This window comes from Camelus dromedarius, chromosome 18, assembly GCF_036321535.1.
Source record: "Camelus dromedarius isolate mCamDro1 chromosome 18, mCamDro1.pat, whole genome shotgun sequence".
NCBI classification, from domain to species: domain Eukaryota; kingdom Metazoa; phylum Chordata; class Mammalia; order Artiodactyla; family Camelidae; genus Camelus; species Camelus dromedarius.
In genome coordinates this window covers 3848848-3870076 of record NC_087453.1, presented here as the reverse complement: position 1 = coordinate 3870076, position 21229 = coordinate 3848848, and the positions used below count along the sequence as shown (strand labels likewise).

General features: G+C 46.0%; 1 protein-coding gene across 2 annotated transcripts in view; it reads left to right on the top strand.

Annotated features, from left to right (window-relative positions):
• The window catches only part of RAB22A (RAB22A, member RAS oncogene family), a 50031-nt gene that overhangs the window by 14015 nt on the left and 14787 nt on the right, over positions 1 to 21229 (top strand). For both annotated transcript variants that reach the window (XM_031433567.2, XM_031433566.2), the window contains exon 3: positions 15414 to 15495. In XM_031433567.2, the coding sequence (XP_031289427.1) occupies positions 15414 to 15495 (82 nt within the window). The remainder of the gene's footprint in view (positions 1 to 15413; positions 15496 to 21229) is intronic.

The window sequence follows — 21229 nt, the reverse complement described above, 5'->3', positions numbered from 1 at the left end:
AATTGATCCTTGACTTTCCTACTGACCCTTTCCTCTCCTGTTCAGCACATCTAGTGTATTTTTTTTCACTTCAGATACTATCTTTAATTCTAGAATTTTTGTTTGGTTGTTTTTTTATATTTTACATGCTTATCTGTTCACTCAATATGACCCTTTAAGTCCTGATTATATTTATAATAGCTTTTATTTTATTTTTTAAACATTTTTTATTGAATTATAGTCAGTTTACAATGTTGTGTCAAATTCCAGTGTAGAGCACAATTTTTCAGTTATACATGAACATACATATATTCATTGTCACATTCTGTTTCACTGTGAGCTACCACAAGATCTTGTATATATTTCCCTGTGCTATACAGTATAATCTTGTTTATCTGTTCTGCATATGCCTGTCAGTATCTACACATTTTGAACTCCCGGTCTGACCTATCTGCTAATGCCAACGTGTGAATCAGCTCAGGGTCTGTTGCTGTTTACTCTTTTTTCTCTTGATCTTGGGTCACATTTCTTTGCATATCTAATAGTTTTTAATTATTATTGTATATTGGATACTGCAGAAGATACATTGTAGAGATTTGAGATTCTCTTTACCTTCTGAGGAGCACTAAGTTTTGTTTTAGCAGACAGTTAAACGATGGGCTAATACCTTGAACTTGTGGAAGCTTGCTTTTACACTCTGTTAGAGTGTTTCCTTTAGCCTCGTGGCAAATCCTTATTCCTAGAACACGGTCTTTACTTCTAAAGACCTCTCTAGGTTTTCATTCAAGATGTTCCCGGGGCCCTGTAACTTGGCAGGATTCAGACTTCCAGCTCCCTTTCCTGCAGTTAGCAGCAGCTGAAATCTCCACTCAGCTTTTTTCAGCCTTCCAGTGTTGCTGTCCTGGGAGTCTCCCTCGTGCATGTGTGGTCTCGAAGTCACCGTGGGTTGAGAGGACTTTATGCATAGATTTGAGGCTCCTTCTCCAGCTCTTTCCTGTCCAGGCATTCCCTCACTGTCTCCGGCCACGCGGGCAGCCCGGAACCTCATCTTCCGGCCAGCGGCGCTGCTTTGCGGCTTGAGTTTGTGAGTTCCTTCCGGTGCGGGCTCCCGCCGCTGGGCTGGGCCCAGAGCTCCCCAGCTTTGACTTTCCCTTTGAGTATTTCATTATTTCACATGTAATATAATTACTGATGTCTTTATGGTTAAACACTAGAATTTTACACTTTGCTTTTTATTTACCCTCTTTGTTCTGTGTGTTTGAATTTTGTTTTGTTTTTAATGCTGTATTTCCCCCTTTGTTATCTTGGTAATTATGCATTCTTAATTGTTCTTTAAGTGTTTACTCTAGAAATTACCTTATGCATCCTTGACTTATTCAAGTCTAACTTTCACCACATTCCAACAACGCGAGGCTCTCAAGATCCAGTTGTTTCCTGCATTTTATGCTCTCACAGTGCATTTTCATTCTAGACCTCGCAGGACATTTATTACTGTTACACAGTCAACATTCCTGTCAGTTTTCTCCACGTGTTTACTCCTCCCATTGCTTTACATTCCTGCCCCCATTTCTGACCTTCCATCTGGGATTATTTACCTCATTCTGAAGAACACTGTTTCTTATTTCCTTTTGTATACTCTTCTGGTGCTGGGCTATCTGTCTGAAAAATGTCTTAACTTTATCTTTTTTATTTAATGTTGAGCTTTTATTTATATACAGTACAATGTGTGGTTCAGTGAATATTTACTTGTTCTTGTTTAAGTACCATTAAGTCACAGAACATTTCCATTCCCCAGAAAGCCCCTTCCTTGTGTATCCACCCAATCACATTCTGACTTCTATCACCAGAGAGTAGATATGTGTAGGTTTGGGGGGGTGATTAGGTTTATTTATTTATTTAGAGGGAAGTACTGGGATGAACCCAGGACCTTGTGGAGGCTAGGCTATTGCTCTACCTCTGAGCTATACCCTGCCCCTAGTTATGTGTGGTTTTAAACTTCATGTAAATGGAGTCGTCTTATATGTACTCATTTATGCTGCGTTCTTTTGCTCAAAATACTGGTTTTCGAGATTCATCTGTGTTTTTGCATATATCTTTGTTCGTTTTTATTACAGAGCAATATCGTGTTGTATGAATATACCACAGTTTGTTTATCTAGTCTTCTATTGCTGGAGCCCAGTTTGGAGCTGTCGTGAATAAAACTGCTGTGTGCACATGTGCACACGTTACTCTTGAGTATGTACCTGCGCGTGGAGTTTCTGGCTGACAGGCATGTTTGTTGTCTCTCGTGTGACAGGTTACCCCAAAACTTAGCAGCTTAAAACAACAATGAACACGTATTGTCTCACACAGCTTTTTGTGGGTCACGAATTCAGAAGCAGCTTAACTAGGCGATTCTGGCTGCTGCCCTGTTGACCTCTCCCTAGGGCTGCTTGAGTGTCCTCACAACATGGGAGCCGTCTGCCTCATCACGGATAATCTATCCGTGGGAGCCCAAGATGGAAGCCACAGTGTCTTTATGACCTCACTTCTCATTTCCATAATCTCCTCCTGGTTACACGGGTCAGCTCTCTTCACTGTGGGAGGGGACTGCACGAGGACATAAATGCCAGGAGTGAGGATCCTTAGGGCCATCTTGGATGCTGGCTGCCAGCATACGTTTTAAGGCGTGTTTATCCTTACGAGAACTTGCTGTTTTCTGAAGGAGCTGCACACACTTTTCCATTCCTACCAGCAATCCTTGAAGTGTCCCTTTGCTCCACGTCGTCAACAGCTGTTTTTAATTTTAGCTGTTTTGGCAGGTCATAATCATTTTTGAGGTCTGTTTTCATTGGACCTAGAATTCTTGGTTTTCAGTTATTGTCTTTCAAACCTTTGAAAATATGTATGCCATTTTTTTATGACTTCATCTGTTTTTATTGAAGTCAGGTGTCGGTCTTGCTCTCTTGATGTTAGTATGTCGTGTTTCCCTCTGAGGGCCTTCAAGATTTCTTTTTCATCATGGGATCTCAGCAGCCTTACTGTGATGTGCCTGGGTGAGATTTTTGTCGTATTCATCCCGCTTGGGTTGATTGTATTTCTTGAACCTGTAGTTTGATGTCTTTCAGGTTGGAAAATTCTCAGCCGTTGTCTCTTCAATACTGCTCTTGCTCCATTTTCTCTCTCGCATTCTCAGGCTGCTGTTACATACACGTTAGAAGTTTTACATTTTTTGTATCTCTTACACTCTTTCCCATCATTTCTTCCTCCATGCTTTAGACTAGGCATTTTCTTGTAGCCCTTCATCCAGTTCTTTAATCACTTTTTTCAACTAATTCTAACCTTATTTTAAACCTATCCATTAAGTTCTTTATTCTAGTTATTATTTTTCTGAAGTTCTGGAATATCCATTTGGTTTTGTTTGTTTTGGATTCCTTTTCTCTGCTAAGATTACCACTCCAGTCACTATTACCACACAGTGTTTTTTATCTTCATACTAAGTATTAAAATTGATAATCATTTATCTATTTATTCATTTACTTACTGTCTGTCCCCACCACCACTCTAAGTTCTGTGAGAAAGGGAACCTTATCTGAAATGACCACAGACATATCCCAGTGCTAGCCCATGGTTATGTGCTCAATAAAAAATTGTTCTTTAATTAGGAGATGTTTCCAGTTGTAAACATCATTGTCTCTGTGTACCAGTCTCTCATTCATTTCAGATCCTCCTCTCATCAGCTTCTGCCCTACTCTTCCACTGAAACCAGTCATAGGGTTTAACATCAACTTGTGAGTGACCAAGTGTAATCCATTTTATTATATTTGTTCTCTCTACAAGTTTCTGGCATTATTTTGATGTTCTTTTTTTTCCTGCAAAGCCTGCCCCTAAAATATTGAAGCAGTGAGAATTTCTTCCACAGCCCTGTGTCTTCCCAGGTGATTTCATTCATGCTCACAGCCTTGAGGGCCATCTTCTGCAGTGACTGCAGATGACTGCTGTGTCACTGAGAGACCCTTGGGAATCCACACACCTGCCACTGACTCCTCCCATCCCCAGAGACTCCATCCTTTCTCGTCAATAGGTCCACCACTGAGCGTGCATTGGTACAACCACTGTGAGGTTCGGGGAGTGGTAATAGTGTTGTTCATCTTTTATGCTTTAAGTATATCATCTAATCCCTAAAACAACTCTGTGTACTTTCAATTCGGATGTAGAAAGTCACAAGATCCTCATCCAAAAAAGCAAAACAAGCAAGCTAAGGTTTTAAAAGCCCATTGGACATCTGCACTCACAGAGAAACCTAAACGCACTGAACGTCAGTGGGTGACAAGCCACTCACAGGAGAGGAGTGATCCTCGGCCGCCCTCCTTCCCTGCAGAGTTGGGATCGGGAGACGCCGCCATGGTGGGGCCCTCAGGCTGTCAGCTGTGGATGCTCAAGGCAGCAGGTGACTCAGGAGACCCTCTCTGAGGGAGTCCCCGCCTTCACTGGACATGGGGCGACAGCAGCCAGCACACAGGGTCCAGGGTGGGACCTGGCAAGCCCGGAGAGTGCCGCAGAGTCTTGATCATGTTTGCTGATCCTCCCTCTTCTGTGTCCAGTCAGCCGTGAAGCTCATCTGATAAAATTTGTATTTCAGGTCAGGTCAGTGGAAAGTATCCAAACCGAAACACAAAGGGAAGAGAAGAGTTACCAACAGCAGCGAGAGGACGCGTGAGACCTGGAGGGCATTATCAAGGCAGGCTCACTGTAACTGGTTTCACTTCTGACACTTCTTCCACCAAAAGTGAGGGTTTTTTCCACATTAGCAGTCAGCTCTCCAATGCTCCAGAAAACCACTGGGCGTCCTTCAATTCAGTTCAGTTTTGACACTAACTTCCCAGTTCTATCAGACTTCACAGGTTCAGGGCTCAGTCCCACGAGCCTGCCAGCTCTTCCGATGATGGTCACCAGTGTTGAGAACCAGGGTACCCACACTTCTGTCTGATGTGGCTATAAAGTTGACAGTTCCCAGACACACCTACCCCAGTGCCCTTTTGAGGTTCAGTAATTTCCGAGAATAGTTCACAGAACTCAGGAACATACTTTGCTTACATTTACTGGCTTATGATACAGGATACAAATGAACATCCAGGTGAAGAGGTCCATAGAGGTAGAAGGGTCCCAGGGAGCTTCTGTCTCGTGACATCGGGGTATGCCACCAACCCAGAAACTTCACACCCCATCGTTAAGGCCTTTTTATAGAGGCTTGATTACTGGTGGCTGACTGAATAACTCATCTCTCCCTGGAGGAGGAGGGTAGGGCTGAAAGTTCCAACCCTCTAATCAGATTTGGTCTTCCTGGTAACTGGCCCTCCCACCCCCCGTTCTGGAACTGTCTAGGAGCCTGCCAGGAGTCACCTCGTCTGAGCAAAAACCACTCCTCTCACTCAGGAATTCTAGGAGATTTAGGAGCTCTGTGTCAGGACCTGGGAACAAAGGGCAAATATGTCTTTTTTATTATGCCACACCTACATGCTCATCATTGGCATCCCAGGAAGAAAGGAGAAAAAGAATGGAACAAAATAAATAATTCAAGAGATAAAGGACAAGAGCTTCCCAAAACTAATAAAAGTGATCAAGACGCAAATCCAAGAATATCTCCAAACTCTAGTCAGGATAAATACAGAACAAACTGTAGCCTAGATGTGCTGTAGTCAGATTGCTGGAAACCAAAAATAAAGAGCAGGTCTTAAATGCAATCAGAAGGCTATTAAAAAATACGTTGTATACAGAAGAACCGTAGTAAGAATGACCACTGACTTCTCAGCAGAAACACTGGAGTCCAGAAGCCAATACGGCATTTTCAACGTAGTAGATACAAGCAGGGAGAAAGCAGAACTGCCAGGCAAGAACTCTGTATCAGGCAAAAGTTTTCTTCAAAATGAAGGTGAAGGGGTGGGTATAGCTCGGTGGTAGAGTGCATGTTTAGCAGTCAGTCCCCAGTGCCTCCATTTAAAAAGAATTTTTAAATTTAAAAAAATGAAGGTGAATTAAAGACATTCTCAGACAAAAGTTTAAGAGAATTTGCCTACAGCAGACCCATGTCATAAGAAATACTAGAAGACATTCTAAAAAGACTGTTGGCTTTTAAAACAAAAATAACAATCGGATTATTGTGTTTATTACATATGAAGAAGTTAGCTATAAGGCAGCTGGAGTACAGCGGGTGTGAGAGGAGCACGTGGAGTTCGACTGTCATCTGCCTTACAGCATTCATGAAATAGCATCCTAGTATGTGGACATTTAAAGACACGTGCTGTAATCTCTAGAGAAACCCTGGGAAAAATAGACATAACACAAAGAGGTATAGCTAAAAAGTCAACGCCATAACACAAAGAGGTATAGCTAAAAAGTCAACGCTAGAGAGAAAAACAGAATACAAAGTAAGCGTGGTTTATCCAAAAGAATGCAGACACGGAGGAGCAAAGAAGCAACAAATAACAAAATGGGAAACTTAAAACCAGCCATGTGAGTAACTGCATTGAATGCCAGTTTTCTTATCTCTAGCGGTCACATATTTTACAGACTCCATAGGTCATACACTGTCTTGATATCTCTGAGTATGGTCTCCGTGGCAGTTTTACTGTTGTACAGTCTTTGTGGGGGGTTTTTGTTGGTTTTAGTTTCTGGTTTTGTTTGCCGTATTATGCTGGCTGGACCCTCCAGTACAGTGTGGAATGGAAGTGGTAAGAGTTCTTCAGGCATGGCTAAAATGAAAGAATAACAACCAAAGTGTTGGTGAGACTGAAGCGGCTAGAACTGTACACATTTCTGGTGAGAGGAGAAAATGGGGTAACTGTTTTGGAGGACTCTTTTGTATTTCCATATTAAGTTAAACACACATCTGCCTTGTAACTCAGCAGTTCCACCCTTAGGTATTCACCCAAGAGAAATTAAAATATATGTTTAGAGAAAACTTGTACAAAAATGCTGTATTCATAATAGCCAAGAACTTGAAACAACCCAGATACCACTCAGCATAGCAGTGGGCAAAGTGTGCTGTGGTCACACGGTGGAGCACCATACAGCAGTAGAAAAGGATTAGCTACCAAATAACATAGTTTAGTTTCAAAAACATGGTTAAGTGAAAATAGCTAGATACAAGAGCACATATTTTATTACTCCATTTATATGAAATCCAAGAACAAGCAAAATTAACCTATGAAGTACAAGTCAGAAATGGCTTGCCTGGGGTGGGTTTAAGACGTAACTAGAAATGGGCATAAGGGAACTTTCTGGGGTTATGGAAATGTTCTTTATCTTGTTTTGGGCAGTAGTTACATGAGCATATGAAACATCAAAACCCTATACTGCATTTTGTTATTTGTTAATTATACTTCAGTAAAATATATGTGTATGCATTTATATATATGCACATATTATATGCATCTATATATGACATTTTAAAGCCCTGTGTTACAGGTACTGAAGTTATTCCTGGTTTTCAAGTGAGAACTGAGGCAAAGAGAGGTTAATTGATTTGCCCAGTTGGTGGCAAAACTAATAAACAGACCTGGGTAGTCTGGCTTAGAAGTCTTCAGTCTTAGTGAGTGTGCTGTTGTCTCATATCCTTGCCCAGAAATTCTACTTCTAGGGCTTTATTCTTCTGATACGCTCACATAAGATCCAAGCAGCAAGGTTAGTAACTGTACGAGGTCAGTAATGCAGCACTGGGGATTAGTAGGGGTCTGATTGTATCATAGTGCAGCCTCTCAATACACTACAATACAGGGGAAAGGACCCACTTGAGAAAACTTTATATACTTACATTGGATGACCTCATGGGGTACAGAATGAAAAAACTCAGAGCTATGTACCATAGTCTACCATCTGTGTTAAAAATAAATAAAGGAGGTTGTAGGGGAAACTATACACATATGCTTGTAGAAACCTCACGTGTGTCTGAGAGGAGACCTAAGCCACAGATGGGATGGTTTCCGGGAAGAGGAGTTGAGTGGCCGGGGCAGGGGTGGGGAGGAGACGTTCAGTGCAGCATACCTGTCCCGTGCATTGTGGGTAACGCAGCATATGAACGTGTTGTCTATTCAGAGAAGTAATGACTACAGTTACAATGTGGAAATGACTGAAGTAGCACATCACACACACGGTTGCCTGAGCTGACAGAAGCCTGCCTCAGACTTCTTAGAACCGCCCTGTCACCGGTCGACAGCCTGTGGCTTGGGTGTGTCAGCCTCAAAGTGTCCCTTCCCACGTGTCAGGCCTGCCTGTCTTTCTCCATGATCACCTCAGGGCCTCCGAGCTCGCTCCCTTCCCCAGTTCTTTTTTCTCTCCTGTTCCATCTTGTCCGAGCTCTCACAGCACTTAGCATTCCGCAGGTTTTGCCTCAAAATCCATTTCCACTTCTGCCCTGTAAGGTCCTTCAGACAGACATTCATCTCACTCATCCCTGGGTTATTAAGGGCTTAGTGTCTGGCAGGAGGACCCTGAAGGCCTGTGTGCTTCCAGAATACGCCTTTGAAACAAGGCTGATGACACAATCCCTTCCTCCCCCTCAGGGGCTCCCCTTCATTTCAGCTGTCTTTCCCAAAACGTCATCTGTGAGATGACTTTAGATGGTGTCCAGATGAACATTTTACATTTAAATTGTGAAGTATTTTATTATCTGTTAGGTAAAATAAAAGTAGTCCATGTGAACCCTGTGGGTTTTTATATTAACCAATATTATTGCTTACAGAAGTTGAAGTTAAAAAATATAGAAGAGTGAATTTTTACAGTATTCAGCAGTAACAGAAATGAGAGATGGATAAAGCAGAACTGGTGACAGTGAGGCCCAGCCTCCCAGGAGATGCTGACTTACAGGAAACGGGGCCCCGCCCCGAGCACACACTCATAAGTGTGAAGACGCAGCCTTGCACTGACCTTCTTCCCCACCGGCTGTCCGGCCTGCCTGGAGCCTTCTCTGTGGTTACCTGCCTGCGCTCCGGCCCCGCCCCACCGCGCCCAGTCTCTGCAGACCAGAGATTCTCCTTGCGTGTTCGCCATTCACTGTTCTGTGTTTTGATTGCTGCTGGTTCTCTTTGTGGCCTGTGACCCACTCCTACCTCAGTCCTGTTGCTGAGCATCTGCTGGGCAGATTCCCTCCTTAAACTTCTGGGTTCAGCTCAAAGTTCACCGCTTCTCATTAAGTCCTCCCTAGGGTACTAGTTTTCTGTTGTTGCTGCAACAAATTACAGCAAACTTAGTCACTTGGAAGAGCACAAATTTATTGTTTAATGGTTCTGGAAGTCCGAAGTCTGGAATCAGTGTCACTGGTCTAAAGTCAAGGTATTGGCCGGGCTGGTTCTCCCCAGGGGCTCTGAGCAAGGAATAGGCTTCCTTGCCCTTTTCAGCTTCTCAGGGCTGTCTTTCATCCAGCCTCCCACACCTGGCCCCTGGCATTACCACTCTCCCGGGTACTTTTTTCCCCCCAGTGTAGACGGTCTCTATTGGCAGGTATTAAGAGTGCAAAATAGTAACAAATCCAGAGGGATGGGGAAGGCGCTCCCTCCCCATGTGACGGCCCTGAAACTAAGCCAGTAGAGTGGGAGCACTTGTCCTTGGCCACTTTGGGCCCAGCACCCTCTGGAGAACAAGCTCCCCAGCAGGAGGGCTCCTCACAACACAGAGGAAGGAAGGGAGCAGCACCCTGGAAGATGCCTTTCTTTCATCTTCAGGACATGTCATTCTGGTCTCCACTTCTATCTTATACCACCTTCTTATCTGGCTCTGACTTCCCTTGGTCTTCTTATAGGGACCCTTGTGATTACATTGGGCCCACCTGGATAGTTCAGAAGCCTTACCCCGTCACAGGAGTCCTAACCTGATTGCATCCGTGAGGTCCCATCTGCTGTGGAAGGTGACATATTCACAGGTTCTAGGCTTGGGGTGTGGACATCCTGCTGGGAGGGAGGGCCAGGCATCACCCAGCCCCCCCCCCCCCGGCACCTGGCGCCGCCACCCTCCTGGGCGCTTTGATTTGGCTTTACCTCTGCTCCTGCAGCTCTCTGCTCCTCCTCGTATCTCATTGAGTGTCTGCCCTGAAATCATCTGTTCACCTGACCCGTCCTCCCACTGTGAGCCTCCCTGGGGGCAGGGGTGGGGTTGCACTCGTCTTGTCTCTACAGCAGGAGGCGTTTGTGGGAGTATGCCGCCCAGGACCAGATGGCCTGGGGTGCTGCATTTCAGGGACAGGCTCTGGGGCCCGGCCGCTGGTGTGGATCCTAGCTGTGCCACCCACTCCTCTGTTCCCTCCATGTCTTGTGGTCCAAGTGGTGGTGATGAATCGAACCCAACCTGGAGGCCCACAGTGAGGGCTGTGGGGCACAGGGGTAAAGCGGGAGAGCACCTGCTGATAAGGAGCGCGGTCGGGCGGCCAGCCCCGTCGTGTGAAGGTTGCTTTTACTGTGAATGATGGGAAAGGCTTTTCCATTACATAAGTTATTCTTGACAAACTTAGGAAAGGCTAAACTCTTATTAAATTTAATTATCTTTAAGTTTAAAGTAATGTTCTCCTCAACTTTAAATATTTTTGGAGAAGTTTTTAGAATGACAAAGATGTAGAAAGCACTAAAGGATTTGCTTAGAGGGACCATGAACCTGTGGAGCAAACCATCTAGTGTGCACCCTTCTCCGCGAAGCGGGCAGGAGCTGTGCAGAGTGGCCCATTCATGGCACCTTAACCCTTACATCTTGTTAGTCTGAGAAAGTTTAAAGATATGCGTGACTGTGGAAGCCACATGAGTAACTGGATTTGTGGACCCTCAGAGACTTCCTCAAAAGGAACCACATACTATGATGGGGATGACTGTCCCACGTGTCACTCCAGGAAAAGGGCTTGGAGGTTGTGGAGTGTGATGGCCGGGCACACCGATGCTCTGGGAGCACTAAACAAGTCTATTGCAGTTGAAGGAACGAGAATTTTAAAACCCCTTGTAGCCATGACTCTCATTGGGAACCCATACTCTGACCAAGGATCATGACTACTTGGTGTGCAGGAAAGTCGTATTTTTAGAGTGTCATGAAAAATGGAGAAGTATATGAAAGGCATTCTAGCTTTAGGAAGTAATGCTAGTAGGGATTCAGATTAAAGAGGCAATAGGAGCTGCCTAGGCAGTGAAGAGAGATGGTTTAGGGGTGAAAAATAAGGTTATCAGACAAGTGAATGGCAGGCTGGGAAATAAAAATGTATCATTTGGATGGCAGGAAGCCGTCGCCTGTTTTTCAAAAAGCAAGATGTTGAAGTTATCATACCCTCCGCATCATTTAACGTGAACTTTAAAGGAGTGATCCTGGAGTTGGAGTGACAGCAGGATGGAAAATTGTAGTCTTCCTGCCCAAAGAATAGGGTCTAATTTATGAGTTTATTTCAGAGGTTGTGGTTCAAGTGTAGATTAAATACAAAATGAAGAATCAGACAGTTCTGTCAAGTCAGATGGAAGTAACAAAGGACGAAGAGTGGTCACAGGCCAGTTTCCGTTCTGTGGAAGGCAGGCACAGCGCTCTGACGGAGAACTGTTGTGGGGATGGAGTGGAAGTAAGCCCTGTCTTCACCATGTTCCGAGTGAGATGGTGATGAAGTGTCGAGATTATACACTCGTGCTGAGGTCGGTCCAGTTTAGGAGAGAGCTGTCCTCCACAGATCGAAACCTGAAACTATGGGACGGGATTCATCCCGGTGAGTGATGGAGGAGGCCTCTGCCCAGGGCTGGCCAGGGCCAGGGCGCCGTAGGAGCTGCCCGGGAGAGACGAGGGCAACACCCCCTCCCGTGTTATCCCTGAGTCCAGGTATCACCGCTGTGTACACTGACCGAATCCAGCAGCTGAAGAGGGCTGAGGGAGGATGGTTCTCGCAGATGTGATGGCCCAAGGCCTCAGGTTCTCAGTGCTGGGGGGTGAGGGTGGCAGTTACAGCTCAGGGGTAGCACACATGCTTAGCACGCATGATGTCTTGGATTCTATCCCCAGTACTACTTCCATTAAAAAAAAATCAGCAGGGATGCTTGTCGCAGTAAGGAGGCATCACAGGGCTCAGAGAGGAGAGGTGAGGGAGGCGTGTGCACGTCTCGCTGTGGCCGCCTGAGCTGGGGCCCGGAGGTCGGGAAGCCAGTGGCAGAGAGCCCTGCCCCGGCAGGGGCGCAGAGGTCTGGGCGATGGAGGGACCCGGGAGCTCTTCACTGCCGCTCCAGACTTTGCCTGTTATGTTGGCTCGCGTTGGGTTAGAGCTGGTGGCTGTGCAGGAGCTGGGAACAGGGACTCCCGGGACGTCGGACATCGTCGGCCCTACAGGCTGAACCGCACCCCTCACACCCTGGCTGCCGATAAAGAGCTGGAGCCCCGGGAACCTCAGCTCTGCGCTTCAGAGCACTTCTCACCTTGTCCTGCAGGAGTGCTCAGCCGGGGCACCCTGGGACCAGGGAAAGGACACAGAGTAGCTCATGGCGGCGTGGGAACGTCTTGTCAGAACTGCAGGGTAGCAGGCAGGGAGATGAGGAGCAGGGCAGCGAGGCCTCTGCTTTCAGGGAGCGTGCGTTCCTCATGGGTGAGTCAGGCATAGAACAGGTGAATATTAAAATAAATAAGCCATTCAGACATGGTACAGACCTCGCAGCGGGGGCCCTAAAGTCAAAATGTGTGTGTGTGTGTGTGTGTGTGTGTTGCAGAGTGAAGTTGGGGTGCAGGGCTGCCCAGCTTGGGTTTCCGTGATGGTTGGCGGTTGAGCTAAGACCTAAAGAATGAGAAGCATTTAGCCAAGGGAAGAGTATTCAAGGAGATGGGACAGTCGGCATGGAGGTAGAAACAGGAACAGTTGGAAGGATTTGAGTCTGGGAGGCAGAGACCAATTTGATGACTGCAGTGGCCCAGGGAGGTTGTGCTGGGATCATGAGCAGGGCAGTGGCAATGGGTGAATCAGAGAAAAGACATCTCTGACTCAGCAGAGTCAAGAAAGTGGAAATCACAGTTGGTATGAGTAGAAATTGGTTTATTCTCAAGTTGGGAGGGGTGACTGGGGGATATTTTGGGGGACTTAGGGCTTATAACCTCTGTTTTCTCTGAGAAGGCTGAAAAGAGCTGTTGCCCGGAAAAGAGGGGTAGCAGGAGGCAGCAGGGAGCTGGAAAAAAGTCGTAAGAATGTGGACTAATTGCTGTGTGGAATACGAGGTCTGAGGCAGGTCCAGCTGAAGCAGTCTTCACACTGGTCCACGTAGCTTTGTGACGTTCCTCCAGCAAAGTAGCCACCCCACCTGTGTGCAGAAGAAGGCGGTAGAGTTTTTTCTGGGTGGTTGAGACAGGACAGACGAGATTCCTACGGAACTGGTAGCGTGGGCAAGTGGTGTTGGGGATAAAAGGACAAGCGGCCAACAGAGGCTGGTGCCAGGAGACCCACGTGGAGAGCTTTGGACACAACAGGACCTCAGCGTTGACAGCAAGGAGTTGTGTTGAGAGTGACCATGGAGGGGAGGTGGAAGGATGCTCTAGGGTCAGAGATAAGAAGTTGGGTTTAATCCTTTAAGATACTTTCATTACTTTACAGCTGCCATTTTGTCTTTTCTCTTGAGTAATGAATTTGTGCTTTCATTAAAGGGGAAACGGTTAGCAGGTAGACTGAACTTCAGTGAATTCTGATCCAGTAATGAAGCGTTCCCTTTTCATTGTTGCCTATAGCTTTGTCAGCTTTTTGTCTACTTGAAGCATATTTCTTCTCTTGTTCTTTGAGCAGCCAAAACAGACGTGTTGGATGCGTTGGCTCAGTTAATAGGTCTCTATCAGATGCCCGTTGTCACTCTTAAATCTAACACCACAGCCGTACTTGACGGAGGTTTGAGTTGCAAGCTTTTAGGACTAATTGCAAAGTCTAAATTAAAACATTTCCTGAAGCTGCTTTAAAAAAATAATCATAATACCTTGCATAGGGTTAGTGCTTTACAGTTTGCAGAGCACTTTCACGTACATCATATCATTTAATCTCCATAATAAACAAGACTTTTTGAAATGCTTCAGTCTTTCCTAAGTGAGAAATTATATTGCTCATCCTGATTTAATCATAATGAGTCGCCAAAAGTTCTTGATGCGGTAACCATTTATTGAGCACCTTCTGTGCATAAAGCACTTTGCTAAGGATACCAAGGGGTAAGTTCCCAGTAAATAAATATCCAATAAGTAGTTGCTATCTGATAACTGTGATCTTGCTTCCTACTTCACTTCCTCTTCCTTATCACAGTCACCCACAAATTTATATAAGTATTAATAGGAATTTATTGTATCAGAGTTTGCTTTTTAAACTGAGGATTCTGATACTTTTCTAAGCTCAGTAGTACTTCAGAAAGTCATTTTCTACTTGCACTTTCTTGAAAATTATGTATCTGTCACTTGACTCTCGAAAATATTTCATATCCAGCATATTTGAAAATGTCTATCCTTTGAGTTCATTGTCATGATTAGGATGATTAGGGTCTGATTCCAAGAGTACAATTTAACCCTTGGCCCCAGGACACTTATTCAGTGGAAAAGAAGACATAATCATCTCCGGGTTCTTGAGCCAGACTGGAATGCGTTGAGGAGACTGAGAGACAAAGGACTTCCGGGAGAGCACTTTGTGGGTAGGATGAGAAATAGAAGATAGTGTTGGAGCCGGGCGCAGGAGCCCCTAGAATGTCCAGGCACGTATTCCGGGTCAACTTGGCTCCTCAGAGAGTCTCCAGACCCCCACCCCCCAAAAAATAATAGGAACCCCTGCCTTCAAAGGCCCCCGAGTAGAGTGGTCCCTCAGAGTGAGCAGTAAGCCCTGCGTGTCATTGTTCCTGCCCCCGTTGAGGGCGGGACAGGCCCTGAGGACTGATGGGGACAGCTCAGCTGAGGGGCTGCTCTGTTCCTGGAATACAGAGGTGGTCAGCGGGGGTGGGGGGGGGTCGCTTCTCCAGCTGTCTCCTGCTTCTTGTTTGGCAGAAGTCTGGTATTACACTAGCTCTTTTTGTGGTCATGTGGCTTGGGAATGGGGTGAGGACAAACCCAGATGGCCTAATACTTGTTACTAGTGCACTCATTTCCTGAACACACAGTTTTTTTTAGAAAGTTTTCCCGTGGTGCCATCTTTTTAAATAACGGCTTCTGTATATTACAAAGGAGGCTGATGTCTGGGTCAGATCATCTCTTGGTCCCTTGCTATGGCACATAGGCAATCACAAGCCAAAGAACCCTTCCTTCTTGGTGCTGGACAGATGTGCCCAATGCTGAATTTTGACACAGAACATGCAGCCAGCATCTGAGCATCTCCTAAATACTCCAGGGAGGACCACAAGTAGGATAGAGTGTGGAGTGGGGGTTGGAGCATAAAGTCTAACTGGTGTTTCCGATGGGGGCTGGTGACGTGCTTTAAATAACTGTATTCTGATCATTTAGGTCTCTCTTTATAGGGCATCTTTTATGACCAAGACTGTCCAGTACCAAAATGAGCTACATAAATTCCTAATCTGGGATACAGCTGGACAAGAACGAGTAAGTCACTCTTTCATTTGCTGTGTGTTTTTCTGAGGCCCAAATTGCAGCTCCAGTGAAACTGCCGACACTCCTGTCACTCTACATCGCTCGCGGCTCTTCTCTGCGCCAGAGGCACGTTGATTCCCATTTGCGTCGGCCAGCCCTTATCTTTTCCGTCAGAGCCACAAAATCCGCTGATGAGGAAAGTGAAAATGGGCGCTGAGGGCATCTTTATACTTTCCAGTGTCTTCAAGTAAATGCTGACCAATAGGCCTGATAAAACCCTGCTCAGAGCATTGTGTTTGTACTTCAGGGCTCCACCCTCGAGCAAAGATAGAAAAGAATTAGTGGTAAAAAGGAAGAGTTAAGCACATCTCATTTATAGCTGCCGTTTAAAAGCTAAAGAGGGAACTTTACAGCATATAAAGTTTGAGATTTAAGTAAAACGAATGAGCGAACACAATGCCGTGCAATGGATACCTAATAATTGCCTGATGATAAAGTTGTCCGTGACAGCTATCTGCCTGAGGAAGGGCCTGGACCAGAAGTGGGACCCAGGCCACTGCAGCACCGCGCAGATTGGGGTTTGGGGACGCCCACCCAAGTCAGACGGGCTGGGAAGGCGGGAAAGGAACCAGACACTTGCCTGCTACCTCATTATCCCTCTGGGTCCTCAGTCTGACTTCCCTGTCGAGGTGTGTCTGGCAGCTACCCCATTACTCAGCTGCTGTTTAATTTCGTTTTCAAGCAGTGCTATCAGAACAGAACATCTGATGGATGCATGGCACTATCTTAAGCTCTTAGAAGTATAGCAGGAGTGATCAGGAGAGACCGTCTGTCATCACGGTCTTATCTAAGACAGCGTAGCTGCTGTGTACGGTGTAAAGTTTGACAAGAATCATCGACAAAGGGAGGAAAACAGAACAAGCCATTACTGCTGTCCTAGACGGACAGTGTGTATCTGTACAGACTTAATCTCTTACGTTTGCTCTGTTTAGTTTCTTCTGTTTTTTTTAAAATGCCTGAGGTCATGCCCTGCGTCCAGTTCCTCACCTGCCGTGCGTCCGCTTAGCTCCCCACTGCCCCTGCGTCGTTGGACGTGCTTCTCCAGTGGGGCTGGGCCTTTGCTGCCCATCACTCCTCCATCCCTCAGGAGCGCTGCTTCCCAGAGTCTTCCTGAATTTATCTGCAGACCCAGCCCTGGCGTCTGTCCTGTTAGCCACGAACTCGTGGCGCTTCACACTGGTAATATCTGTGCCCTTTCACTGAATCCCTCCCATATATTTGATGATGCAGTAAAACCCTCATCATAAAGAGTCATGCTCTGATATAGGTTCCATTATGCTTGAATGAGAGTCTGTCCCTCCCGGTAGACACGTGAGGTGTAACATCTCTTTTTTCTGGAACATAAAAAAAGAATAACAGAGGCTTATGCCTCTCCCTTACCTGCTACCATAATAGCAGGATTCTGTGAAGGTTTGTAATTAGCTGGTTTGCCTGCCTGTTGTTTCTTTCCCCGCTCCTAATTGGTTCTGTACCAGGAACAGTTGCTCGGAGACACAGATCTGCCTCACCCCAACTTGAAGCTCATCCCTTAACCCCCCAGGGGCTCGCCCGGGGAATGCACACGAGGCTGGCCAGGTTCCCGAGAACTGCCCGGCAGGACCCCGCATCGTGGACAGTCAGGAGAGGGCGCCAGCGGCGAGCCCTCGCTCCAGCTGGTCGGTGCCAGACAAAAGTTCACGTCCAAGGTTGCCAGATCAGTGTTTAAGGAGAGCTAAACATCTGACAGCTACTCACAAACTGTTTGAAACGCTGTGAGGGTCATGGCAGGCGCATCTGTGAGCTCGTCCTGCCGGTTTGTCCTGGGTAAGGCCTTTAAAATGGGCCCTGGCTGTGCCAACCTCGGCCAGGCCCTCCATCCCTCCTTCTCCCACCAGTTTATCCTCTAGGACCAAACTGCTTAGAGTTCTCCAATGCGCCGTGCAAGCCCCACCCTCACACCACGTCCTGTTGTCCCCTTTGCTTGGAGTGCCCTCCCTCCCACCGTCAGCCTAGAAAACACATGGGCAGATGTCTCCTCGGGGGCTTTCCTCACCAGCCCTGCTTTTCTCAGACAAGTCACCATGGGCCATACGCCTACCTTGCTCAGACCAGAGCCTGGACTCCTCTTTGATTCCACTGCCCCTTATTCAGTCTCCTCGGGACCCTCCTTCCAAGTCGTAGTTGGGAATACCCCTTCTGACGCTCTCCCCAGGGACAGTCCACTGTAGGAGCCAGGACCAGCACAGGGCCTGGCCCAGAGCTGCTGCTGGCCCAGAGATACTGGTTGGACCAATTAGCATATTTTTTGTATCCTGAACAGCCTTGTGGTTGCCTCACCCACGGGCTTGTCATCTGTCCCCTTCTTTGTTTATCTTGTTAGACTGTGAGCTCCTTGGGGGCAGGGACTGTCTTCATGTCTGTGCTCCTAGCCCCTGGCCCACAATATTATTGCCAGCGGATATATGTCAGTTGACGGCCAGCCCTACTTTGGCACAGGTAAGGAGGGCCAGATCCTCCGCCTGCTTTTACCATGTGAGTATTGCATGCCTCAAGTTAAACATTTCTGGTATTTGCATATTCATTATTCAGTTCTCTATAGTAATAAGGTTTATTACGACACCAAAAGTCATCACAAAATGACAACCCTTATGATGAACTGGCTGTTCAGACCTTATCCCCATTTGACCCTGGCATTTGTTGCTGTGTGTAGTTTTCACATGTGGGTTGTCTTTCCTATGGTCCCGTCACATTGATTGTAAAGCGATTTCGTTAAGCCCATGAAAATAACTTAGGAGAGCTTCACAGATGTCACACAAGGCCACTGATGGTAGGGATCCTGTTAAATTAAACGAAGGGAAAGCTACTGATCAGGATGATGATACACGTGCTTCAGAAGATAATGATTTGTGTATCAAAAGATTGTGAGGCCTAGGGAAAACCGATGGAGTCCTCAAATATTTTGTAAAAGTTCCCTTTTTGTGATAGGACTAGGAGAGGCAAACGTGAAATGAAAGATAGATATCACATTGTGCTAGCATATGGTTTTATCAGAAGAATCACAGTCAAGTGATCAATCACCTTTGATTCCGTGTTCACTCAGGAAGCTAGCTCCTGGTTGCAATATTAAACCTAAATTTTTTTCTAACATCAGATAAAATGAAACTTGTTTTCATAGTTTTTTTGTTTAGATAGAGCCTTTGTCAGACCTCTTCATCCCTGTTGGCTATCCTAAATGAATTCATTTTAAGTGACCTTTGCCCACCAGTCATCCTTCACTAACAGGGACCCCTGTGGTAGTATGGAGACAGACCCAGCCTCGTGCACAAACAAGCACCTCGGGTCCGTGTCATTAATACACAAGGAGTGTAGCAGCAGCATCTCAGATACGTGCCAGCTGTCTGTGATCATGTAAGAGAAAGCTTCTTAACCAAAGTCTATTAGACACTGCATCCAGTCCTTGAAGATTTATGTCCCTGAATCTTAATGTGGTTTTTCCTGATGGCTGTTTCTAGAGGTCAGAGCACCAGGAAGACATGGACTTGTTCATTGTCATAGTGGCCATGTAAGGAGTGGTTCTCACGTTTGAAATCAGGAAGAAGTAGCTTAATGTCTAGAGCCTGAGTCAACACTGTGGCCTGCAGGGCAAACCCAGCTTGCTGCCTGTTTTCATAAATAAAGTTTTATTGGAACACAGCCATGCTTATTTGTTTACATATTGTCTATGGCTACGTTTACTCCTTCATGGTAGAGCTGAGTAGTTGCGACAGAGATACATAATCCACAAAGCGTAAAATATTTACTGTCTGGTCCCTTCCAGAAAAAGTTTGCCAACCCCTGATCTAGAGCCAGAGTGGGAACAGAAATGTGCTGACACCCTCTGAGTGTCTTTTTAAGCTGCCACCTTCTTTCTTTACACCAAAAGGACATGGAAAGAGATTCGTAATGGTGGAATGGCTTGTAACAGGCTAACAGTTATATATAAACTCTGGGTAAAACATTAAAAGATAACTGTCTGAAGGCACTGCCAAGAAACCAGATGCAGTCAGAGATGGAAAAGACAAGAGCACTGGGTGAGGCTCGCATTTTGTGGCTTTTCCCCGGAGGCCTCTCCCTCGTCCTCGCAGTGCAGGGTAGCTGGGACTTCACAGCTTGTGGAACCTGAGGACAGAGTTTAAGGTTGCGAGAGCAGCCGGAAAAAGAGGAGGCAAATCCCAGAGAAGATGGATCCAACAAGGAAGGAAGCCCCCAAAATCTGCCTATAAATTCTCTTCAAGGCTTTGCTCAACACCCCAAATTATGGCTGCACAGGAGAGGTGCTGAGCCCAGCAGAAGGCACAGCTGGAGGCGGTACAAGGCCGAGCGGAGACCCTCACCGGCTGGGGAGGCTGTGGAGTTCAGTCCCGACGTGGGGAGGGGTTGGCACTCACCTTGGGCTTCCCTTGAAACTTCAGAAGGGCTGTGTCTTAGGAGGAGAGACCACGTCCTAGGACTACAGGCAGACCTGAGTCTGCCCACCCTAACCACAAGTAAAACCAGCCTCAGGGTGATTAGCCAGGATTTTAACACTGAATTCAGCGAAGATGACCGAAACTGGACAGTTTAAATATGTTCAGAGATTTAAAGGAAAAGTAGTCTCCTCTACTTAAGTACAGATGGGGAATCTCGCACAGGATGGCAACTAATAATCAGATGGAAATGCTGAAACTCAAAACTGTAATACTTAAAGAGAAAAATCCACTGGATAGGTGACAAAACAACTTAACCAATCAGAAGGACAGAGGAAGCGTGGAAAACTACGAACATAGTCTTAGTAGCACAGGGACGAAGTCAAGCAGTCTAACGTGTAGCTGGAGACCCAGCAGCTATGAAGGGGGATGGGGGACAGGAAAAAAGATGCTTCTAGAAATATGGCTGAAAATTTCCCAAATTTGAAGGAATGTATCAACTCAAATCTAAGTTTAGCAAACCCATAAGTACGGAGAAAACCTTATCTGGGTCCATCATAGTCAAACTGCTGAAAGCCAAAGTTAGGGAGAAGAGTCTTGAAATCAGAGCTGAGCGCGTAGACACATCGCACACAGGGACCACCAGCGAGCGCAGCGAGCGCTGCGGCCTCCAGGCCCTCCAGGCCGCCAGGATGGGGGGGGCGGGGGGGTGTCTTTAAAGTGCCGAAAGCAAAAAAAAAAGAAAAAAAGTCTGCCAAAATTCTTTCAAATACGAAGTCAAAGAAATGACACTTTTAGAAGAACAAAAATTGAGAGGATTTAGCAGCCACAATCCCAGAAAGTTGTCCAGGCTGAAGGGAAATGACACCAGATGGTCAGTCAGATCCAGAGCGAGGACTAACCACTAGAAATGGTAAATACAAATAGCCGTCTTTTTTCTTCTTAATTCAACGGCTACAGGCTATTTAATGCGAAAATTGTGCTACTGGATTGTATGGCTTGTAGTATAGATAAATAGGTGTAATATGTAGACATAAAATATCTGACAGCAGCACAGTGGAATAAAGAGAGCTAGCCCCTTGCAAGGTTCTGGTCTTTTACGTGAGGTGGTGCATTTTAAATTCTGAGTCAACTGTGAGAAAAGTATATTATATGTACAGGAGCAGACACTTAAAAAGTAATACAAGAAAGTATAGCTAAAAAGCCAGTGGACAAATTAATACATTAGAGTCAAGTACTAAAATGTATTCAGTTAATGCAAA